This window comes from Phyllobates terribilis, unplaced genomic scaffold (assembly GCF_046119375.1).
Source record: "Phyllobates terribilis strain yellow unplaced genomic scaffold, ASM4611937v1 Scaffold_7__3_contigs__length_470593459, whole genome shotgun sequence".
Taxonomy (NCBI): Eukaryota; Metazoa; Chordata; class Amphibia; order Anura; family Dendrobatidae; genus Phyllobates; species Phyllobates terribilis.
In genome coordinates this window covers 37911240-37937247 of record NW_027362767.1, presented here as the reverse complement: position 1 = coordinate 37937247, position 26008 = coordinate 37911240, and the positions used below count along the sequence as shown (strand labels likewise).

General features: G+C 46.2%; 1 protein-coding gene across 2 annotated transcripts in view; it reads left to right on the top strand.

Moving 5' to 3' along the window:
• The window catches only part of LOC141153502 (tumor necrosis factor alpha-induced protein 2-like), a 52256-nt gene that overhangs the window by 17744 nt on the left and 8504 nt on the right, over positions 1 to 26008 (top strand). Inside the window, exons 1-6 of one of the 2 annotated variants that reach the window (XM_073638358.1) lie at positions 15441 to 15585; positions 18459 to 18659; positions 22807 to 23416; positions 23574 to 23688; positions 24363 to 24485; positions 25079 to 25179. In XM_073638358.1, coding sequence (XP_073494459.1) covers positions 18473 to 18659; positions 22807 to 23416; positions 23574 to 23688; positions 24363 to 24485; positions 25079 to 25179 — 1136 coding nt within the window. In that variant the 5' untranslated portion in view covers positions 15441 to 15585; positions 18459 to 18472. Of the gene's footprint in view, positions 1 to 15440; positions 15586 to 18458; positions 18660 to 22806; positions 23417 to 23573; positions 23689 to 24362; positions 24486 to 25078; positions 25180 to 26008 lie in introns of those variants that run through there. The other variant, XM_073638359.1, reaches the window with a different exon arrangement.

The following is a 26008-nucleotide window of genomic DNA, read 5'->3' as shown; positions in this document are numbered from 1 at the left end:
TTCTCCTTCATCCAGCACAGACCGCCATCACGTCTTCCAGCCAGGACTCGTCTCTGCATAAAATAACACAGTTATCTAGAGCACATTCCCCAACTTCTACATTACGCAGCTGAATACAGACGTGCATCCACCATCAATATATGGTTAGTTATTATGCAACCTACCATTCCAAATATAAATTGTAATCCACCACGGTGCCCCCATTAACTGTAAATAGGCACTTAATATATAATTTAATTAGAACCTCTACTCTATACTTCCTGCTCCCTGCATTCATTATTTACATGCACCCCCTGCCCCAATTCATTATATCATGTCCGTGCTCTCCCCACCCCATCGTCATTTATCATTTACTCTCCCCCACCCCACATTCATTATGTGCAGCTCATTATCCCCCTACTCCCAATTCCCCCATGTGCAGCTCATTTTCTCCCAATTCCCCCATGTGCAGCTCTCATCCCCCCATGAGCAGCTCTCACCACCCCCCATGTGCACATCTCTCATCCCCCTCCCCCACATGTGCCCCTCTCTCATCCCCCTCCCCCCACATGTGCCCCTCTCTCATCCCCCCCATGTGCAGCTCTCACCACCCCCCCATGTGCCCCTCTCTCATCCCCCTCCCCCACATGTGCCCCTCTCTCATCCCCCTCCCCCCCATGTGCCCCTCTCTCATCCCCCCATGTGCATCTCTCATCCCCCCCATGTGCATCTCTCATCCCCCCATGTGCATCTCTCATCCCCCCATGTGCATCTCTCATCCCCCCATGTGCATCTCTCACCCCCCCATGTGCATGTCTCATCCCCCCACATGTGCACATCTCTCATACCCCTCCCCCACATGTGCACCTCTCTCATCCCCCCATGTGCATCTCTTATCTCCCCCCATGTGCATCTCTTATCCCCCCCCCATGTGCATCTCTTATCCCCCCCCCCCATGTGCATCTCTCATCCCCCCCATGTGCATCTCTCATCCCCCCCATGTGCATGTCTCATCCCCCCACATGTGCACATCTCTCATACCCCTCCCCCACATGTGCACCTCTCTCATCCCCCCATGTGCATCTCTTATCTCCCCCCATGTGCATCTCTTATCCCCCCCCCATGTGCATCTCTTATCCCCCCCCACATGTGCACCTCTCTCATCCCCCCCACCCCATGTGCATCTTTTATCATCTCCCCCCCACGTGCACCTCTCTCATCCCCCTCCCCCCACGTGCACCTCTCTCATCCCCCTCCCCCCACGTGCACCTCTCTCATCCCCCTCCCCCCACGTGCACCTCTCTCATCCCCCCCACCCCATGTGCACCTCTCTCATCCCCCCCACCCCATGTGCATCTTTTATCATCTCCCCCCCCCCCCCATGTGCATCTCTTATCACACACACACACACACACACACCTCCCATTCCCCCCACTCCTAGTAAATTGTATTTTGAAAAAAACAAAACTTGTTATACTTACCCCCATGCGATCCCTGCAGAATCCTGGCGCTCGTCCAAATCGCTGACACCAGGTTCTCCTGACTTCCGGCCATGTGACGGCGCCGTCACATGACCGGAAATCAGGGGAATCATGAAGGCGCTGCCGCAGGAGCGCAGCGCAGCGCTGAGATGTCCCGGACCCGGCGCTTAGCATGGGGCCGGGGGCCCCATGAGGAGAGAGACTAACAAGAGGGGTCCCCCAACGGGGCTCCAAAGGGGCCCCTACCGGCTGGGCCCCACACTGGAGTCAGGGCAGACATGCCCTGATGGCGGCCCTGCTGGAGGCTGGAGGGGCCCCCTCTCCCTCGGGGCCCCCGTTCAATGAACCGGCTGCACGGGCGGTAGTTCCGCCCCTGCCCGATGCAGCGAGCTTGGGGGACTAGAGAGAGTGGACAGCCATTGACTATGAAAGATAGATAGGTCAGGTGGGGGGGGATGAATGAGATGGTGGAAAGATGATGAATTCAGTTTTATCCATGTTACTGTAAGTTTTAGAAATCTAGCAGAGAAGAATGATGAAATAGCGCACAGACATTGTGGGATTCTGGTTAGTAAGGAGGAGATATCAGGTCCAGAGAGGTAGATCTGTGTGTCATTAGCATAGAGGTGATACGTATGAGCTGTCTCAGGCCGAAGGCGTAGATGGAGAAGAGCAGGGGTCCTAAGACTGAACCTTGGGGGACACCGACAGATAGGGGGCGAGATGAGGAGGTGGTGTGTGAGTGGGAGACACTGAATTCCCTGTCTGTTAGGTATGAGGAGATCCAAGATAGGGCCAATTCTGTGATGCCGAGAGATGAGTCTGTAGTAAGAGAGAATGGTCCACTGTGTCGAAGGCAGATGACAGGTCCAGGAGGAGGAGGACAAAGTAGTGTTGCTTGGATTTTGCGGTTAGTAGGTTGTTAGTGACTTTAGTCAGAGCAGTTTCAGTGGAGTGATGCGGTCGGAAGCCAGATTGGAGGCGGTCAAAGAGAGACCAGAAAGAGAGGTGGGAGGACAGTTCAGAATGGACATGTTGTTCCAGTAGTTTTGAGGCGTAAGGGAGACGTGATATGGGGTGATAGCTAGTCAGAGAGGATGGGTCAAGGGAGGGCTTTTTGAGAATGGGTGTAATCAAGGCGTGTTTGAAGCATGAGGGGAAGACACCAGTTGTTAGTGACAGGTTGAAAAGGTGGGTTAGGGTTAGGATGAAGACTGGTGAGGTTAGGGATGAGGTGGGACGGGCTAAGGTCAATTTCACAGGTGTGTCATTTGGAGCGTAAAGAGTGAGGGATTGTTTGAATGCGATGAAATGCTCGTTGGAGTGGAACCTTTTCCATCTCCGCTCAGCAACCCTGGAGGCCCTTCGCAGTTCTTTAGTCAGGTTGGTGTGCTAGAGTTGCCTGTTGAGTGTGTGAGCTTTGGTATGTGTGAGGGGGGCGACCAAATTGAGAGCTTCAGCTGTTGTGGTGTTATATAAATTGGCAGCAACATCTACATCATGTAAGGACCTAATGTCTGTAAGAGGGAGAAGGGATTCAGAGAGTGAGTGCAGGTCAAGGTGTTTGAGATTTCTGTGAGGGTATGCAAGATTGTGAAGTGTGGATTGTTGCCCTGGAGAGGAGAGGGTAGAGAATGTAAGTAGGTTGTGGTCAGACAGGGGGAGAGGAGAGTTACAGAAGTTAGATGGGGAACAGAGGCGGGTGAAGATGAGGTCCAGTGTGTGGCCATCTATGTGAGTGGGGGCAGAAGACCATTGAACAAGGCTGAAGGAGGAAGTGGGGGATAGAAGCTTAGAGGCAGCTGAGAGAGAAGTGTCAATGGGGATGGTGAAGTCGCCCATGATGATAGTGGAGATGTCAGCGGAAAGGAAGTGAAGTAGCCAAGTGCTGAAGTGGTCAAAGAAGGTGGTGGCTGGTCCTGGGGGGCAGTAGATGACAGTCAGTTGGAGGTTGGACGGGGAGTAGATGTGCACACAGTACACCTCAAAGGAGGGGAGAGTAACGGAGGGTGGCAATGGGATTTGGGTGAAGGAGCAGTTATCTGACAGGAGAAAACCAACCCCTCCACCATGCTTGCTGCTGGGGGGGGAGGTGAGAAAGATGGAATCCACCGTAAGAATGTGCAGCGGGAGAGGCCGTGTCAGAGGGGGTGAGCCAGGTTTTTGTGATGCCGAAGAAGGAAAGTTTGTTAGTAATGAAAAGATCATGGATGTAGGAAAGTTTGTTGCAGACGGAGTGAGTGTTCCATAGAGCTCCTGTTAGTGGGACTGGGGAAGCGGTAGAAGGGTTACATGAGTTTGTGATAGATCGTGGCTAGGAGGTGGAAGCAACTGTGGGGATGTGGCGAGGAGGGCCAGGATTTGGAAAGATAACGACGGCAGTGAGGCGAAGCAGAGAAAGTGTTAGTAGGTGTGAGCAGGAGAGAGCATGAGGTGACTGTTTGGAGACACAGGATTGAATATTGAGGAATAGTTCCGAGGAGGAGGTGAGATGAATGGGGAGGATGGAGGGAGAGATGACCAGTTCCTTACTAAGTGTAGGGATTAGGGGGGTTAGTAGAAAGTGGAGGATTACAGGGGAGATAGTGAAAGCAAACAGAAACATTGTTTATTTTACCTGGGTATCCAGTTTCTTTCAGGTTCAATTCAGGTCTAATTCAATATCTCCCACTTGTATGATTCACACTTGGTTATACACACTGCCAGACTTAGTCTTCACAATATATATGCTAGCAAATGCATTTAGGTGTTAAGGAGAGGGGAGAAGCCTCTGACCCAGGTTTATCAGATAAGTACAAATTGGCCCAGATGCAGGATATAACACAAGCAAAGTTAAACAGGCTGGTCATAAAGAAAAGTGTCGAACAAGGGTCACGCAGTGGTCATCTAAGAAACATGCAGAGTTGTTAGTGAACACAGTAGAGGTAAGATGTATCACACATATGGAAAGTTGGGTGTTGTACCTGCAAGAAGAATAGACAATTAGACATGCTAATTAGAGTGCGATGATCATAGATGACATATGTAAGAAAGATAGGAAATCTGAGGTTATTAAAGGGGATATCCAACATTGGAAAAAAAAGTCTGCTTTTTCAAATAAACAGCACCACCCCTGTCCACAGGTTGTGTCTGGTATTGCATCTCTACCCCATTCATTTCAATGGAGCGGAAGTGCAATACCAAGCGCATCCCTTGTACAGGATGGAAAGGAAGGAAACAGACAAGTTTTTCCAATTCTAGACATCCTTTAAAAGCCATAAAGGTTTTTTTTGTACAAAGATAATTCCTGTCCACATGTCGTATGAGGCCACATGAGCTGTAAAGAAGAGAATCCCTCATGTCTGATGGAACTGAGCTGCCAATGCTGGCAAGAGGAGATCTTCTGATAAGACTACTTCTTTAAGAAGCTTTTTTATAGAGACTTTCTAGTTTCTTATCTTTTTTCATATCTTGAGTCCTGAGACTCAATTTTCTAGAATTTTAACTCTTTTTATCACAGATTTTCATATTTCTAACACTTTGCTTCTTCCCAACCTTTAAAGTGAATCTGGGTTTTTGCTATATAATCTGAGAGCAGCATGATGTAGGGGCAGAGACCCTGATGCCAGCGATGTGTCACTTAGTTTACTGGGTGCAACAGTTGTGATACAATCCCTGTTTTCTCTGTTGCAGATCTAGCAGAGCTCAGAATACTGAGCTGTGTATAACTCCGTCCCTACACAACTGATTGGCCGCTTCCTGTGTACAGTGTGCGTAAGCAGAAAGCGGCCAATCAGTGGTGGGGTTGTGGTTGGACCAGGAGGCACAAGACACCTAGTCTGGCAGTGAATCTCCTGCTGATAAAACACTGATTTTATTGAAAAATCAAAACACAGAACAGTAAGTAACACATTGCTGGAATCAGGGTCTCTGCCCCTACATAATGCGTCTTTCAGATCGCAGAGCAAACAACCCTGCTGACAGATTCCCTTTAAAACCATATTGGACTGTGACATTCAGAAGTAGTGCTGTTGCTTTAAAAGCATTCAGCAACTATTAGAAGTAACACAAGCACAGGAGACAGGAAGTATTGTGCTCCAGAAGCATCCAGCAACTAGAGGGGTTAACACAGTCACAGGAGAAGGGGAGTGTTTTAGCAGAGCCCAAGGAGGATTGTGGGGAAGTTGTTTTCTGTCAGGCTGGAGCCAAAGAGAAAGGTGGCTTATGATCTGTATCTCACAGAAGGCAAGGGAACAGAATTCAGGTCAGGAGGGAAGCTAAACAAAGGTCAGTTAGACTCCCTGAGCTAACAGTGTGGAGTATTATCGGGCAGGAAGATAAGGACTGGAAGGAATCCTGTCATAGGGATCATCTCCCTCATCAAACCCCCCACCCCCCTCCATCTCCATGCAGGATAAAGAATGCTATGTACTATTGAGTCCTTGTGAAGGAAAAGCCTGTGATTGTGTATGTATTAAAACTGTGCTGTACTGTGCTACCGGATAATAGACTGTGTACTGCTGTGCTGCAAAGGAGACTGTACTGTTATTGTGGCGCCCCTGAGGGTTCGACCGCCACAGGGATACTGCACTTCTCTAATGGAGTGTAGTGTTCCTCCTTTGAGGTAAGAACAGTGCGATGGTCAGGACCCTTCCTCCACATCCAACACCACACTTCTCCCACCAGAGGGGGCTAGTATGCACCAGGTGCTGCCCCTACTGGAAGTTGGGAGACTGGGGAACCAAAAGATAGGGGAACCAATTAGTGGGTGAGGGTGGAGGATTCACATTTTAGTGACACTTTAAATTTCATATTTAATACACAGCCATCTTGGTTCATGGTCCTTTTGATGGTTCTTTAATCATTCTTCCATCTTGACCTTCCTCCCTGATAGTGGATCCTGTATGGACCTGCAGAGGATGGAGGCACGGCCCTCGTACCCTGGCCTTGGGTCGAGGGGCAGGTTGCAGATAATGAATGTCTCAGCCCGGTCAAGGACCATGAGCAAGAAGGCCCGGAGCTTAGGAGTGTAGCTCCACCGCAAATGGATCCCGGAGAGGATGCAGACGGAGCGGTATACGCCACCTGTCCTCGCCTATCTGATCTATTCAGAGGGATTCCGGCTGCAAGAGGGGTACCGGCCCCCGACACCTGACCTTGATACTCTACGTCCTGGTCAGGGAAGTCCGGTAGGCCCTGAGGATCCCACCGGGTATCGGAAGGAGCGGAGCTGCCACCCGTACCCTTTTTCTGAGTGAAGTTGAGAGGGAGACCCGGCCTATCTACACACACACAGACAGGAAAGGACCCGGTCTGAAGTCTAGGAACACACTGGTGCGGGGTCCTGATTGAACACTGGACTTACTCGGAGGTTGTCGGACCCCCCCATCTCTGGTGACCGCAGAACTCCGCGAGGAGCAGGGAGAAGCCTTTCAACTGCAATCTCCACCGTGAGTAAAAACCCTGGAAGTTAACCCCTATGGCCTCCAGACTCTTTATTCTGCATTACACCGCACTACGCAGCACCAGACCTTCTAGACTACAACCCTCTTCATCCTGCCTCTCTGCCCTGATGCCCTGCTTCGCCTGTGGGGAGTAGTAACAACGATGGCTGCAATAACACCCTGCCTCAGCGGACTGCAGCAGCGCTGGTGGCCTTCACCAGGTGCCACAGGTGGCGTAGTCGAGATCAGCCACTCAACCTGGATAATCCAATACCATCCTTTATAGTGCGACGGCCATGGGCACGTAGCGGGTCCGGGCCACGGCTGCACCCCATCAACAACACAGGACCCTGCTCCGAGTCCCCCATCTCCCAGGGTAGGGCTTCAGGCGTCACACATTATTACTGGAGCCTGTTGCTCAAAGAGGCATGTACATTGCACTGGCTGTGCCTCATTAAATGTTTCTGTTCTACCGTTTATGAAGACTCTTGTCAGATGTGTCTGGTCAGCAATTGAATCTATCGTGTGCCTGAGAGAAGCTGCAGCCTATGGTCGTCCTGAGTAACGGTTCCCCCAGGATTCCAACGAATTAATGTAACCGGTCTCGCCCCTATCTGAACTTAGGCGGCGTGCATGTAACAGGACCAATAATGCTAAGTGAAGACCTCAGGTCAGGGCCATACAACCTCTGATACAATCTTCTGACATGTCATTATGGAGATAATTAAACATGGACTGGCCCTTGAAGTAGCTGAACTCTGGACCTGCACTTTAATTGTATCCATCTGCTCCTTCCCCGTGGTCCTGCAGCCGGAAGAAAAAATCCTGTAGATGTACTGTAGTGTGCCGTGAGCAATCACATCCCCAGCGCTTTCTCTGGAGAACTGGAAATTCCTAGTAAATTCTCTTAAAGAGTCCAAGTTGGCTTCTGTTACATGGTGACGGCCAATGACCCCTGGCTGCTGTCTGTGCCTGAGGAATCTGATGGCTGCTGAACTCCAACCAGATATGAGGGCCGGTCCCATATGACGCGCTCGACTCCAAGGACAACTGTGCATTGTGATTGCTGCATGTGGTGAATATTATGTGATCTGTCTGCAGATGAATGTAATGTGAGATATCGGAACCGATAAGCAGGTCCGAGGCCGTTTCTACGCTCCTGGCCAGACTCTGCCTTTACCAGGTGCAAAGGATGTTGGTTGCTCTTCTACCACCCAGCTTCTGTGGCATATGCCCCACCATGTTCCCAGCCGTGCCCTGGTTACTTCACCAATACAAAAGATATTTGGTTATCCTGTTGACACCTATTTATCTTGATTTCCCTCTCCCATGAAACCTCTGTCCTTCTCCTCCAGGCCCTTCTCCCTCTGTCCTCCTCCTCCAGCCATATCTGTTCTCCTCCAAACCCCTATCCTTCTACTGACCACACTGTCCTCCTCCTTCAGAACCCACTGTCCCCAGTCTGACCCCTCTGTCCTCCACCTTCAGTTCCCTCTGTGCTCTGCAGACCCCTTTCTCTTTTAGAACCCTCTGTCGTCTTCTAGATCCCACTGTCCCCTCCAGACTCCTCTGTCCCCTCCAGACTCCTCTGTTCCCCTCCAGGCCCCTCTGTCCTCTTCTAGATCCCACTGTCCCCTCCAGACTCCTCTGTTCCCCTCCAGACCCTTCTGTCCTCCTATAGACCCCTCTATCCTCTGCAGACCCCTTTCTCCCCTTCTAGACCCCTCTGTCCTCTTTTAGATCCCACTGTCCCCTCCGGACTCCTCTGTTCCCCTCCAGACCCCTCTGTCATCTTCTAGATCCCACTGTCCCTTCCAGACTCCACTGTTCCCCTCCAGACCCCTCTGTCCTCCTACAGACCCCTTTCTCCCCTTCTAGACCCCACTGTCCTCTTTTAGATCCCACTGTCCCCTCCAGACTCCTCTGCCCTCCTTCAGACCCAACTGTCCTCCTACCGACTCGTTCATCCCCCTCCAGACCCCTCTGTCTCCTCCTTTGTCCTCCGTGCTCCTCCTCTGCCCCCCTCCAGATGTCACTTTCAGGCCCCCTTTTCTTTTCCCTCTAGACACATATTTGCTGCTACTAATATCACCTGGCGATAACTTATGTGTGAGGCCAACATGAGTCTTATTGTGGTGAAGGAGGCAAAGCCTTGAGGACCTAGAGAAGCCATGATTGTACTTCCCTGACTCCACACCAGGTGCATGAACCTATGGACAGAAAGCTTCTTAATAATCAGCTACACGCCTTAGTTATTAGCAAGCCCTGTATATATTGTATGTGTTATCTGAGCACTATAGGGTACAGCATAGGGGGGGGGGGGGCATCCTAAACCTATGGCCAGCCCTGCTCCTCACTATCTGCTGTTATCTAGCACCACGTGCTGCTCCTTGGCCTCACACGTATATACACAGCTTCCATCCATACATTCTGCATCCTGGAATTCCCATTCTGGAGTAAGGTGAATGAAGTCAGCTATTACCTTAAGAGGAGTTGTGAGGTCGACCTCGTCCTCCGCTCCTGCGGTCACGGAACAAAAGCGATAAAAGAAATTCCATTGTATGAATATATTACCAGCTAGTACATGACCGCAGACATATCTGGTGGCGGCTCCAGATCACATTCCGTCTTGTTCTCACCCACCGCTCGTTCCATTTAGGAAATGTCCCAATGAGATATGTGAAGGTGTCGGGAGGCGACATGTACGGTGATAGCGGATTCATAGCGTGCAATATGGCCGGATACACTCAACACTTGGATGTGTAACACAAGAGAGTCGTCTCAGCAGATACTTCCATGTTTAGGAATCATTGATTATAAGTAACTCATTTTGGCTTTTATAGACATTTACATACTGTATATAGCGGCTTCTGTACTTCTGTATACAGTGAATGCATTAGTCATATTGAGGATGCCCTACATAGACTTCTGCAATCCAAGAGACATAATCTGAGCCCAAGCGGTCATATATCCTTGTCATTTTATCCCTGAGCGAGGGCGGACATATCGCTGGTGCAACCGGTGCAGCCGCAGAGGAGCCATTGCCATGAGTAAAGCAAAAAGCAGACACTGTGCCCCTAAATGCAGTGTATGGATATAGTACTGACACAATGTGCCCCTGAAATATTAATGTTCTCTGCAGAGGCGACAGGATTGCGGTAGTGCCAGGCCAGTGTGGGAGGGGAACCCACCAACGCTAGCAGCTATTTCAGTGAGATTTACATCCAAGGGGGTCTACATTCAGCTGAAATGTATTGCGGTGCGGAGATCCACCGGGTCCTGGCACAGCTATACACACTGCCGGCCAATCAGATGAGGCGCATGGCAGTGAAGTCATATGTTGCCCATAGCAAGGACGCTGATGTCAGCTGCCGGCCTCTGTGCCGACTGCAGAAGAGGACGCCACGCGACGTGGGAGCGAGGGAAGGGGAGTAGAAGGTTTATTTGTTTCTTTATTATTATGCAGCAAAACGGGAGACATAAATACCAGGAAGGAACCCTGGATGGGGGACCTACAGTCATGAGAGTGTTGACAACTTTGAAATTGTTCCAGAAAATGAAGTATTTCTCCCACAACATTATTGCAATTACACACATGTTTATTTCCTTTGTGTGTATTGGAACAACACACAAAAAATAAACAGAGAAAACAAGGCAAATTGGACATAGTTTCACACAAAACCGGACAAAATTGTGCTTAAACAACTTTGTTTCAAGCATATGATGCTCGTTCAGACTCACCTGTGGCAAGTAACAGGTGTGGGCAATATGAAAATCACACCTGAAACCATATAAAAAGGGGAGAAGTTGACTCTGTCTTTGTATTGTGTGTCTGTGGGTGCCACACTAAGCTTGGAGAACACAAAGAGGGGAAGAGAACTGTCTGAGGACTTGAAAAATATGAACAATCTCAAGGTTGCAAGTCCATCTCCAGAGATCTTGATGTTCCTTTGTCCACAGTGCGCAGCATAATCAAGAAGTTTACAACCCATGGCACGGTAGCTCATCTCCCTGGACGTGGACAGCATAGAAACATTGATTAAAGGTTGCAACGCTGGATAGTCCGAATGGTCGATAAGCAGCCCCAATCAGGTTCCAAAGAAATTCCAGCTGTGCTTCAGGCTCAGGGTGCATCAGTGTCAGCGTGAACTATCCGTCCACATGCAAATGAAATAAAACCCAGGAGGACCCCACTGCTGACACAGACATAAAAAAGCTAGACTGCAGTCTGCCAAAATGTACTCTGGGTGTCTAGACTGTGTGCAAGGCATCATGAAATCTGAATATTGCCAACAGATTTTGGATTGCAATGTAGTGCCCAGTGTCAGGAAGCTGGCTTCTTCCTCTGTTTTTTTTTGTGTTGTTCCAATACACACAGGAAATAAACACATGTATAACAAAATGTGTGTAACTGCAATCATTTTCTGGGAGAAATACTTCATTTTCCAGAACAATTTCAAGGATGCCAACACTTTCGGCCATGACTGTATATACAAGGATGGTGGGCATATATACCAGGAAGGGGTCCAGGATAGGTGACATTACTACATAATGGGTGGAAAGGGGGTAACACGTATGTCCTTATATGATTTAGAACTCTACAGGGGCCCATACACCTGACCAACATGCAGGGGTGGGGGAGGCAGGTCCAAATTTTGCACCAGGACCATCGGAATCCAGTTACCCCACTGGTTCTCTGAAGCCCCAGAATAGATAATAAGACCCTCTCCGTACCCCGGAATTAATAGCTTTGACCATGGTGCAACCTCACAAGGACACAGGAGCAAAGAATCAGCGTCAGCCGGATCTCTCCGCCCCAGATCATAACAGACAGGAATTTTTACAGCAATTTATAGACATTAATTCTTTTCAGCTCCTAACTATAATGAATCTGTAAAAATTGTTGCCGACTGTTGAATATAATAAACTTCAGTCTGCAGGTCTGACCGCTGAGAAAGGGGAATAAAAGCTGCCCATGGAGCGTACGTGCTGCCAGTACAGGCATTACTCTGCATTCACACATCGGGCCGCGGGGCTCCCGACTCAACAAACCCAAAATCAACAGCTCAAAACATCATGAGACTGTCAGGTTCGGGTCCGGAGAGACGCGGCCAGTCCGTACATTGCAATCTGTACCCAGACCATGCCACACGGAAATGTGAATCCATAGTGGACAGCCCCTTTAACCAACAACTAAATATACTGTAGTTTCTACCCAGAGGTTGCATTTGGCTACCAGGGGTCCATAATTATTTTAATGGTGGTGTCCCAGCAGGCTGAGCCCTTCCTTTATACTCTGCTTTGCTAGGGTCCAGCTCGGTGTCCACGTCTATGAGCCAAAACCAGGAGCACTTTGGTGAATCAATGGTTTGGGAATCGCAGCATCAAGACTCTGTAATTGTAACCTTTCGCTATGGAGAAGCCGAATGTTGGAGAACCCCTTTAATAAGGATCTGATTGCACGGCTGGCAGTGGTTGGTGCAGAGCGGTTGGATCCGTGTCACACTGGATTAAGCATGGTTCCCCTTCCCTAGGGTAACATTGTTCAGGAGCAGGAGTGGACGTCCTCAGCCGGGGAATGAATCACTTGCTGCCTTTCTGTTTTATAAGTCATTTCACATTTCTTTATCAGCGCAGTGATAATAATGGAAACTTCTCAGCAATTTTGCAACACATTGATAAAAAAAAATAGGGAGGATAATGACAGGCAAGCACATGGAGGGGTGTACCTCCAAGCACACTGAGCCTGAGCATATCACTGCCACACACTGTGTAATGCTGCCATAGATGGCGCCCCTGAAAAAAATATAGGAATGCTATACACTGTCTTTCCCCTGAATTTATCAGTGTCACATAGTACACCTCCTGAAAATAATACTGCCACACATTATTTCATCTGAATATAGTACTGCAACTCACTATGCCCCTGAGCATTGTACTGTGTCACATCAGCATAGTAATATCATGTCCTCTGACCCTGAATATAATACTGCCACATATTGTGTCATCTGTATCTAATACTGCAGCACCCTGTGCCCCTATATACATACTACTGCCACAGTGTCCTCTTTATAGAATACTGCCACACACTGTGCCGCTGTACATAATCTGCATATAATACTGCCGCACCCTGTGCCCTTATATATATCACTGCCATACATTGTCCACTGGAAATATAATACTGCCACACACTATGTGCTCGTATATAACGCTGCCACACGCTGTGTCCCCGTAAATAACGCTGCCACACGCTGTGTCCCCGTAAATAACGCTGCCACACGCTGTGTCCCCGTATATAACGCTGCCACACGCTGTGTCCCCGTATATAACGCTGCCACACACTGTGTCCCCGTATATAATACTGCCACACACCGTCACTGTATATAATACTGCCACTGCATATAATACTGCCACACAGTTTCCCCGTATATAACACTGCCACACACTGTGTCCCCGTATATAATACTGCCACTGTATATAATACTGCCACACACTGTCACTGTATATAACGCTGCCACACACTGTGTCCCCATATATAACGCTGCCACACACTGTGTCCCCGTATATAATACTGCCACACACCGTCACTGTATATAACTGTCACGCTGTCTCTGTATACTGGAGGTAGGGGGCCTAAGCTGACCCTAAGCTGGGGCCCTGACTAATCCCTCAACCTGGAGGTACTGTTAAAGGTACAGAGGTCCAGGCCGCCAGCGTAACCCCTACCTCCTGAGGATCCCTGCACCTAAGTAATCTAGTCCTGAGAAGGACCCCGATCACAACAAAAGGGGACAAGTAATAATATGCCCACACACAGTACTTAGACGAACGAGACAGTACAAGGGAAAAACCAAAACCACCTTGCATACAAAAACTACACAACTACAACAGAGGGAACACGAACGGGAAAGGAGATAAATGATAAAGCGAGGAAGGGAAAAACCACTCCAAATACACTTATCTCAGCAACTCCAAATACCACAATCCGCTCTGTAAGTCTGTATGAAATGCTTTCACCGACACTTCCCAAACAGACCAGCAGGTATATGAAGGAGACTCACTACAGCAGCATTGATTGCAGCTGGGCGAGGCTGGACCTCGTCTAGCACAGAGAGAGAGAGAATTAACTCCCTCACTGCTGAAAACACAAAGCACCAAAAAGTCAGCTGCGAGAAGTCAGGCTGTGTAATCGTGACGATCTTCGTGGCGACACACCCGTGACAATAACACTACCACACACTGTGTCCCCGTATATAACACTGCCACACACTGTGTCCCTGTATATAATACTGCCACACACTGTGTCCCCGTATATTTTCATTTTTCATTTTTTCACCCATAGAAACGCAATGATTAGGTGCAAAAAAGCAGAAAAAAATGCAACGTTTTTGGTGAAAAAAATGCAGGAGCAGTAGGATGTGAAACTCATTTATTTTTGTTATTTTCCCAAGTTTAAACCATAATGTCTTGGTGTCCTCACATGAGCATGGCTGTTAGTATTAGTAGTTTAATTAAATTAGTGATATGGGTGAAAGTAACAATGTCTGACCAATGTGTGAAAGTAAACCATGCCCTACCAATGTGTGAAAATGAACAATGCCCTACCAACTCAATGCCCTACCAATGTGTAAAAGTAAACAATGCCCTACAGCTCAATGTCCTACCAATATGTGAAAGCAAATAATGCTAGACTAACGTGCGAAAGTAAGCAATGCCTTACCAGTGTGTGAAATTGGACAATGCCCTAACAACTCGATTCCCTACCAATATGTGAAAGTGAAAAATGCCCTACCAAGAAATGCCCTACCAAGAAAGTAAACAATGCTTGACTAATGTGTAAAAGTAAGCAATGCCATACCAATGTGTAAAACCTAACAATGTACTACCAACTTAATGCCCTACCAATTTGTGAAAGTAAACAGTGCCCTACCAGCTCAATGCCCTACCAATGTGTTATGTAAACAATGCCTAACCAATTAAATTTTCCACTTCTGATTTTATATAAAAAATGTTATGGTTTCACATAGGTCTTGCATTGGTGGCCTAACACCTTGTACACCTTGCTGAACTTTGGTATCCTGAAAAACGCAACAAGAAAAGCAGCAAAAAAAGCAGTCTGTAGTTTGGCTGCAGCTTTTTTTTTACTGCCAAAAATATATGTGTGAACATAGCCGTCTTCTTCGATTCCTGACCACTTGCTCACAAGCAGACAGGAGCTTCTATGTGCAGATTGCATATCCTGTAATATAATGTATGCTTGTCAGCTAAGGAGTCAGAACCATAAAAAAATGTATAGAAACTCGTCACCTCCTGAATATGTGAAATCTGCAGATCTGACCCCTTCACTAACCAGAAAATATGTAGCAGAGCCCAGTGTGTGATTATGGACAGTGACAGCTGGAGGACAGGCGGCAGCGGTACGGGTTTCAATTTCACTTGTTACGTTGTGTCTAGGGCAGATGTTCTATAAATTTGCTCTTAATGACATTTAGAATCCCCTAGAAGGTAGGGCTTTGAGGGGCTGCAGTGTGGTTGTGCAGGGGTTTTCCAGGCAGATGGGAAGATTTGCTAGTGATTCTGCAATGGGGTGGGAGTGGCTGCAGCTTGAGGATGACATACATAAGAGCCAGTGATGCAATAAGCTCAGTCAGTACCAACCCAAGAGCCAGACACAGCCAGGGCTTCACCCAGCAGCCTCACAGGTAAGGAAACAATGGATCATGTAGCACAGCTGGAACAGAAGTGTTGCCAATACTGCAATGCAGCAATGACATAGTCAGCTCTGCTACATCCAGGGTATAATGTATCCACAAAGCCATATAGGATTGCTGCTGATATAAGACAGCAGCATATTTCCTTGGATGATTTGCAGAGTTGTGCCTGATACAAACCAGGTAAAAAAATGTATCTGATCTCCATTTTCTGTGCAGTTGAATGCAATTTATTGCTCCCTGTTATCAGCCATGAGAGAGACTTTCTGTATGTAGTGGATGACTGGTAATACATGACTTGCACTATATGTCAGCTCTGCAGACATTGACACGTGTAAGCTTTAGCTGCGCTTTTTATGAGGCAATGACTATTGTTTCCAAAATCTTTCCCCTTGTAAAATCTTGTATATTTAGGGAACAAAGGTCATGTGTCTGAGGGTAGCCGCAGCTTCTGAAGGTTGGGAATAACGGGGAAGTTGTGTCTGAATTGTATCTTGTCCTTTATTTAAAGGGTTTTGGTAAATATTTCCATTCTGATGAATGTATCTATAATTCAGGGTGTTTTTTTTTCTGTTCCTCTTGGAAATGTATAAATAAGGTGAAACAATTCCCACGTCAAAGTAAGTCCATACACCGTGTCGGACAGGCACCGGTAACGCCCAGTTGTCAATTTATTAATACTTTTAATGGAAGAATAAGAGAGGAATAAAATCACTCAGAATTACAAGAATCTAGAATTATTATTTTATGGGTGGGGAGTTACAATTATTTACTGGAACAGAAATGTCCAAGTCTTTTTTTTAACAAAGGATTGTGGAAAATATCTTCTGTCACCTGGAAACCATCAACAAGCAGGCTGCTGTTGACGGATCCTGTAAAGGTGTCGGCTTTATCAATATAACATATTGACACCTTTTAGAACTTGTTTTAAGTATTAAGATGTGAATGGACCACTAGTCATTCACAGAATAACAGTATTACCCACTCAGGAGGCCAGAAACAGCAGCATGTTGATGGTTTCCGGGTGACAAAGCAATATTTTTATGAAAACTGAGCAGAATATAACAGAGGTTTACGATAAGCTTCCCTCCTTAAACTACCAGACTGTATTGGCTTTATTATGTGGTCAGTTTTTGCTTTGTGGATACATTGTATCTGTGATGATTATTTGTAGGTCACCTTATGTTGTGACCTCTGACTCAGCACATGCAGGAGGTATCACAGATTTTTTGGATTAATTGGTTTCCAATAATTGATATTTTCTAATCGAAATACATTGTGGCAAATTTGGCATCTTAATCACATGATACAAGTCGGATGGTGGAATTGGCAAACTGTCAGGATCAGGACCGTCAGGGTCACGACTGTCAGGATCTAGGCAGCCTCAGGTGATCACTGCTGTCAGGGTCACGACTGTCAGGGTCATGACTGCCTCAGGTGATCGCTGATGTCAGGCAGTGCTGTTGATGCTTCAGGGAGAAAGCACAAGACTTGCAGATTTATCTCTGTGTATAAGTAAAATATATGGTGCAATTAAAGTATGGTGTTGGCAAGGACCACCTACCACCACCACGCGTCCTGTATCCTGGAGCAGAACGGTCCTATCCTATGGGATGGTTTTTCACGCTCGTATCTGCTATTCTCGTGGAGAAGAAGAAACCCACTGGATGGAGAATGGGATCAATATCAGCTGAAATTTCCCATTACATTAAAAAGGGAATGCTTCTTACATTCTTTGGACTTGGTCCAGAGAAGCCTTTAGATAAGAGCACAGCGATGTGCAGGGGTTTATTCCTGGCTGAATTTATTTTTTTCTTTTTCTCTTATCACGCAACAGCCAGGAAAAATCACAGTTGCATAGCGCGCTCTTGTCCTGTAAGGAATCCATAAAAAATCAGAATGGCCTGATGGAAAATAAATGCATAAAGGCCTTCTGTAGCCTCAGATATGTTTTCGAAGGAGAGGGGTTTTGTCCGAGGTCTTATAGTGTAATTGCTCATTTGTAAGATCAGTCCCCCGAAGAAGAAACTGATCTCATTCCCTTCTCCACAAATGTTACAATGGTGGAGAAAAGAATGGAGCTGGAAAGTTTTGGCACAATCATTAAAGGGGTTCTCCCGGGGGTGTAACTACAATAGGTGCAGGGGTTGCAATCCCCTTCCGGACTCTGGAGCCTAAAGGGCCCCAAAAAGTCCCATTGGTCTATATGAGAAGACCAATACTACTAAAAACTTGCAATAATTGGGGGCCCCATTGGAGCTTTTGCATTGGGATCTAAGAGCTTCAAGTTATGCCGCTGGTTTCTCCAGTGCAGTCTATCTGTAGGATGGGTGATAACTTACAGATCGGTGGGGATCCGTCCACTGGGACCTGCAGAATAGGACCTCTTATCCCTGTTAGAGTGGAGCAACAGTGCGCATGCTCGACCAGCGCTCCAATCATTCCTTACGGTGCTGCCGGAAAACCAGCGCCAAAGGAAATGGATAGAGATAAAAGTGCCCCGATCTGTTTATTGGAGTCGGTCTCACCCCCACCGATCTATACGTTACCACCTATGCTGTGGAGCACTCCTTTAAGGGACTCAAAACCCTACTGGGTTGTCAGCAACCCTACTAATATTCACCTTCCTACCTGGGTGTGTATAACAGGCTAATTATGGAAGAGGAACCTAATAACAGTTATTATCAGGGAGTATAGAGGTAAAAGTCTAACGCTTGGGATTGCTCAATGAGCTGCAGAAATCTAAACAGGAAAGGCAGATTTTAATTTTTTTTTCGTTCTACTGATATATTTACATACAGGAGGAAGACTCTGTTTAGACGACTATAACCCGTCCTCGCTACTTTTGTTTCCTTTCTTTGTAGCTGCCTTCTGATACATGAAGAATATTAAATCCAGAATGGCTGCGGTGGCGCAACTGGCCACAACGGAGAACATCACCGGGAAGAAAAGGAACAGCGCGGACAATGGTCACAAGAAGAAAGGCATCTTCAAGGGCATGATCAAAGCCTTTACACCCCGTAAATCAAAAGAGCACCATCAAGAAACCAAGAAAGAGCCCACAGGTAGGACTGGTCAGCGGGGTCTCCGGAGCCCTTTGGAGGCAGATTCTTTACTGTTTAGGGTGACTGGTTCATTGATGTTAATTAGTCATTAATATTTGATGATAATTAGTGGTTGTAAAGACCTGGGGTCTTCCATGGGCATAATACTACTCAGACAACATAGGGTGAGGGTAAAACAGCGTGGCAATATTTTATTGAACCACCAAATGGACAATAAACACATAGAACAGTCCCAGCTAATATGCAAAATGACACAGTCTCACCCTTCCACTGGCCTACTGAGAATAGATCAGCTGCGACTTTGGGAATTCCAGGGCTGACTACCTCAACCAGTGGCCCCATGCTTTTGGCGGGCCCCTACAGAGAGAAGGTAGCGGCAAGCTTACGAAGCTGACAGTCATTCGAGGTTCAAGGCCAGGAGGAGACCCAAGGGTCCCACTCTGGCCTCTCCGAATGTCTCCATGAGTTCCAGGCGACTGAAGGGTCCCACTTGGCAACCTCAAACATATCCATGGGGCCAGGTGACCGGCCGGTCCCAATTTGGCTTTTCCGAATGTCTCCATGGGAATTCCAGGGCTGACTACCTCAACCAGTGGCCCCATGCTTTTGGCGGGCCCCTACAGAGAGAAGGTAGCGGCAAGCTTACGAAGCTGACAGTCATTCGAGGTTCAAGGCCAGGAGGAGACCCAAGGGTCCCACTCTGGCCTCTCCGAATGTCTCCATGAGTTCCAGGCGACTGGAGGGTCCCACTTGGCAACCCCAAACAACATATCCATGTGGTCAGGTGACTTCATCATCCCAACCTGGTCTCCCCAAATGTATCCATGGGTTCTCCGATGGTCAATGGAGTAGATTTGTATCCTTTCAGTCAGGGTTGTGTACCCTTAGGCCGGAATCATGTAGAATCCAAATTTGTGTCTCTCTGGATAAAGCCATACTACCAAGCTGATGTCCTGAAGAGTCTGACTGATGTTTGATCCTCTCTTTCAATTCTGACTGCTACAGAGGCATACAGTACAGACCAAAAGTTTGGACACACTTTCTCATTTAAAGATTTTTCTGTATTTTCTTGACTATAAAAATTGTACATTCACACTGAAGGCATCAAAACTATGAATTACCACATGTGGAATTATATACTTAACAAAAAAGTGTGAAACAGCTGAAAATATGTCTTATATTCTTGGTTCTTCACAGTAGCCACCTTTTGCTTTGATGACTGCTTTGCACACTCTTGGCATTCTCTTGATGAGCTTCAAGAGGTAGTCACCGGAAATGGTCTTCCAACAATCTTGAAGGAGTTCCCAGAGATGCTTAGTACTTGTTGGCCCTTTTGACTTCACTCTGCGGTCCAGCTCACCCCAAACCATCTCGATTGGGGTCAGGTCTGGTGACTGTGGAGGCCAGGTCATTTGGCGTAGCCCCCCATCACTCTCCTTCTTGGTCAAATAGCCCTTACACAGCCTGGAGGTGTTTGGGGTCATTGTCCTGTTGAAAAATAAATGATGGTCCAACTAAACGCAAACCGGATGGAATAGCATGCCGCTGCAAGATGCTGTGGTAGCCATGCTGGTTCAGTATGCCTTCAATTTTGAATAAATCCCCAACAGTGTCACCAGCAAAGCCCTCCCACACCATCACACCTCCTCCTCCATGCTTCACGGTGGGAACCAGGCATGTAGAGTCCATCCGTTCACCTTTTCTGCGTCGCACAAATACACGGTGGTTGGAACCAAAGATCTCAAATTTGGACTCATCAGACCAAAGCACAGATTTCCACTGGTCTAATGTCCATTCCTTGTGTTCTTTAGCCCAAACAAGTCTCTTCTGCTTGTTGCCTGTCCTTAGCAGTGGTTTCCTAGCAGCTATTTTACCATGAAGGCCTGCTGCACAAAGTCTCCTCTTAACAGTTGTTGTAGAGATGTGTCTGCTGCTAGAACTCTGTGTGGCATTGACCTGGTCTCTAATCTGAGCTGCTGTTAACCTGCGATTTCTGAGGCTGGTGACTCGGATAAACTTATCCTCAGAAGCAGAGGTGACTCTTAGTCTTCCTTTCCTGGGGCGGTCCTCATGTGAGCCAGTTTCTTTGTAGCGCTTGATGGTTTTTGCAACTGCACTTGGGGACACTTTCAAAGTTTTCCCAATTTTTCGCACTGACTGACCTTCATTTCTTAAAGTAATGATGGCCACTCGTTTTTCTTTACTTAACTGCTTTTTTCTTGCCATAATACAAATTCTAACAGTCTATTCAGTAGGACTATGAGCTGTGTATCCACCAGACTTCTGCACAACACAACTGATGGTCCCAATCCCATTTATAAGGCAAGAAATCCCACTTATTAAACCTGACAGGGCACACCTGTGAAGTGTAGACCATTTCCGGTGACTACCTCTTGAAGCTCATCAAGAGAATGCCAAGAGTGTGCAAAGCAGTCATCAAAGCAAAAGGTGGCTACTTTGAAGAACCTAGAATATAAGACATATTTTCAGTTGTTTCACACTTTTTTGTTAAGTATATAATTCCACATGTGGTAATTCATAGTTTTGATGCCTTCAGTGTGAATGTACAATTTTCATAGTCATGAAAATACAGAAAAATCTTTAAATGAGAAGGCGTGTCCAAACTTTTGGTCTGTACTGTATGTCCCTTAAATAATTACAATTGTTCCTCCAAGTACACATCCACAGGTCAAGGATTAGGGAGGGTATTATTCCACAGGGCTGAGGTCTCATTGTTTGTGCATTTAATCAATTTACATAGTTGGCATAGCAGGGGGCTCTTGTAAATCAACATCTAGCTGGCTTTAGTATAATATGTAATTAGCATAGTGACAAACATTATTGTTTCCAAACTAAGAGAAGTCAACATTCAGGTTTATACACATAATAGTATGTCCTTCTTGACCAGCCACACAAAAACACATACATTCACAAGTCAACACAAACACAATAGTGTATTTCTCTTGGCTTACCAAATCTAGACGTTTGGCTGATTAAGATTAGAAGCTGTTTCGTCACAGTGGTACTATGATATGGTAGGTTCTTGTAGGCAAAGCCATATTTCTAAGGTCGTGGTAGAAAATGTGGTGTGATTGGTTCCATCAGTTGGAGCATATTTGTCATTGTCATCATCATAGGTCTTGGCAGGTACTGTGCTATGGCCGATTTCTTTACTCTAATTGTTACGGTCATGGCACTATACTATGGTTGGTATTATATTTGTTTTAGTCATGGTATGATTGAACGATGTGCTTGATTGCTTTAGTAAAAACCTTATTGTCACTGTAGGTACGATGATATCGTTGGTCAAACTGGTCAGAACATATCAGCATCTTCTAGGGTTCGGTTGATTTCTTTACTTAAAACTTAACAGTTATGATCATCATAGGCACTGTAGTGTGTCTGGTTCCTATAGTCAAAACCAATGTGCTACAGTCATGGATGGTACTGTGGTGCAAGTGGTCCCAGCAATTGGAACATAATGGTCATGGTCAGGGGACTATGGTATGGTTGATTATTTTAAGATATGGTCATGTTACTACGGTATGATTGGTGCCATCAGTCAGGACATAAGTGTCACCGTCATGGTACTATGATATGTATCACTCATTGTTGTCATGGTGATAGAACCATGATGTTATCGGTCTCATCACTCAAAACTATTTTTTGTCATGGTCATGAGACTATGATGATACAATTAGTCCCATAAGTAGGATATTTGTCATAGTCATGGTACTGTTGTATGACTGATCTCCTTACATAAAACCTAGTTGTTATTGCCATGATATGGGGGGAGTCCCATCAACTGGGGACATACACTTCACAGTACCATGACTATGACGGTTATCAGCCATGGTACTGTTACAATATATTTGTAAGGGTAATGGACTATGGTCCCATTGTCCTGCTATGTGGGTACTAATATATAGGTGATTCTATAAGAAGTGAGGAGGGCTGAGTTGTAATACCAGTTACAACCTACAGACAAGTGTGGCTCAGGCTTTTTTTTTTTTTAAGGATCAACTATAATTATTATAATCTCAAAAAATATGAAAGAAGTGACCCATTCTGAATAATTGTCTGGTCTTGGTTCTGTGCCCCTGAAATTCGCAAAAAAATGTTGTTTCTTTTTTGTTTTTTTTTTCAGTTGAAGACATAGAAGAACAAATTGACAAAAAGCAATTATTAGATGCAGCCAAAAACCTGATTGATCTAGAAGACAAGATCCTCCAGGATCCTCTTCTGCAGGACAAGATCGAGAAAGTTAATGCCCTTTATGGAAAGTTAGAGAAAGTTGTATTTCAAGTAGTCGTGGACTCAGTCACCCAAACAAATGGAGATTTGCTTTCTCAGGCTGTAAATGTGATTGTGGAACTAGAGAAAGAAGATGCTCAACATGTTCCCCACAGGGACTACTCCAACAGTCCATGGCCGAGGGGCTGGAGATTGAAGTGGGAGCAGTGCGTTGAGAATACTGTGACTGATCGCTTCTGTGACTTGACCAATTTTTTACTGGATGAATCTACTTCTTCATTGTCACAAAATCTTGCTACTTTGGGAAAAATTTTAAAACAAGACTTAGTCCAGGTGGTCACCCATCTGAAGGATCATTATCCCAAGGACTTTGATGTTTGCAACATTTATGCAAAAAATTGCTATTGGTATGTGGTGTCACAGATGGAGCTTATAACAGGGTTTCAACTGGCAGACGAAGACACTTACCTGCTCCTGTGTTGGGTGAACAACTATTATCCAAAGTAAGTATCTCGGTGAGGTTCTCTACCACTGTCCATGTGAGGAGTACCATCTGAACCACCCTCGTGTCGTAAATGGAGGGGTGTACCAACTATTCCCAAATAATGCATGGTGTAATATATGTAGTAATGCGTTATAATTGGACCTTCTCTATTGCAGCTTGATTTTGAAGGACCCAGTCTTGATTGGACATATCGATGACTCAAAACTGCAAGACCTTCTCTCACCTCAAGTGATCAGGCAATTAGAAGCCACTTATGTTGCCTATGAAATAGTGAGTACTTCTACAGGATCTTTATTTTGGCCAAATCCACCTATTTCAGTGGGAGTGGTCAACCATTTTGGGGGGGGGGGGGGTTCTGATTCTCCTCCGACAGATGATGTTGGCAGAGATAGGAATCGGCATTCATACTCCTGATCCTTTTGCTCTCCCAGAGATCAGCTGCAGCCAGAGGTGTCATCCTCTACTTCTGAAATCACATGAATGTGCACAGACATGAATATGGTTTGATCTAAACCATCCATTCTAGATATGGCCTTATGTTTAGTGTCGTTGTCCTGCTGGAAGGTGAATCTACTCCCCAGGTTTTCCTCCAGGATTGCCCTGTAATTCGCTCCATCCATCTTCCCATCAATTCTAACCAGCTTCCCCGCCCTGCTGAAGAAAAGCCTCCCCACTGCATGATGCTGCCACCACCATGTGTGACGGTCGGGATGGTGTTTTCAGGGTGATGTGCACTGTAATGTTTTCCACCACACAGAACACTTTGCATGTAGCACAAATAGTTCTCTGGTCTCACCTGACCAGAGCCCCTTCTTCCATGTGTTCGCTTTGTCTCCTACATGTCATATGGAAGAAGGTGCTCTGTTCAGTTGATGCTGTATGATTATCTATACATTCTGCACGGCAAAAAGAAGGTAACTGTGATTTCTATTCCACTCTGACAGGAGTCTGTGAGATCATACATGAACAGAAGTTTGGACGTGGAAATGGATCGCTGGAAAAGCGAGAAAGAACCGGATATTCTTGGAAATTGTCACCACACTGAGCTACACATTGATATAATCCAGGTAAATGGCGCCCATGTGTCTTTATGTTGCATGTTATCAGTGTTGCAATCGCCAACATCTACCTTTTGAAAATTAAACCCACTTAGCGACCTCATCCCATAAAGTCTTAACGAGTGAAGAAATTTTGGGAAATCTCATGATCTGCTATATTGTATCCATTGTAGGCAGAAGTAGGAAGTGCAAGTTTCTCAACCAGATGGAAAACCCTTAGAGAAAGTTGGGTCAGATGTTACATAGATAAGAAGAACCGGGGGCGTACAATGGTCACCAGTCCTTTTCAACTCAATGGTCTTTAAAGGGCTTGTCCTCTTCCACGAGTCCTTCTCAACTGCACAGATTTTACAGGGGTTTGTTCTTTGTACAACACATAACATATACTAATGTAATGGAGATGGAGCTTGGTGGATCTCACATACAGGACCATTGGCAGAGCGAGGCACAACTCTTCTCTTGTAGGACTCATGAAGTGGGTCAATGTGAGCCGTGACGTGCATCAATTAAAATCAATCTTTAAATATCCATGCTCCTATCCAATCTGTCACATTGGATCATGTAACGAAATTACTAATCCATTGCATGTATTTAATTTGCAGATTTACATTGGAATAATTAAGAAAGCGGGAGAAATAAATAAGGAGATGGTGGACAAAGTATCTCGCTTTCTTCCTCATGAGATGGGGGAGTTTTTCAAGAGGTAAAGGAATCATTTATTAAAAGGATTCGATATCTGACAAGTTGAGTTAACTGGCAAGGCATGCTGAGATTTGTGGTGTTGGAAGGTAGAGAATGTTTAACTTCTGGGACCATCAGAGAATGAGCGGGTGCAGTGGGGTATGATTGAGCTTTGTGGCAGATCCCTGATCGGACACCAATGTGGACAGGAGATAAAGTGACAACATATCCTAGTGATATACCACCACTTTATAAAATGCAAACACCCCTTTAAAGAGGACGTGTCGCTTGCCATAAATATATATTGCTTTACCTGGTGTAAATGCCGCTGTTCTCCTGAATCCGGCGCCGTTTTTCTTTTCTTCCTGCCCCTCTCCGTTCTTGAGATATGGCCCTCTATTTCCAGTCTAATCTTGTTAGCCAACTGGGCGTAGTCTTCAAAAAGATGCCCACGCAAAGAGTTGATGACCACACCCACTTGGCTAAAAAGACCAGATTTATATGCAGGGAAGAATGAGCCATATCTCAGGAATGGGGAGGCTCAGGAATAAAAGAAAAACATCGCCGGATTCAGGAGAACGGAGGCATTTACACCAGATTAAAGAAATACATATTCATGACAAGTGTCTGGTATTGTTTAAAGGGACTGTCAGCACGGAATGACTGTTCAAACCAAGTACAGGCGCTCTGTGCACCCTTAGTGTGACCAAACATATAAGTGCACTGTCCCACCTCTATCTCCACCCTCTTCTTGTTTGATTGACAGCTCTGGCTTCATAAAGCCAGAGAAGGGCTAAGACAGATGGAAACTACATAGGTGGTAAACAGCTCAGTGCTCCTTCCCACCGGCT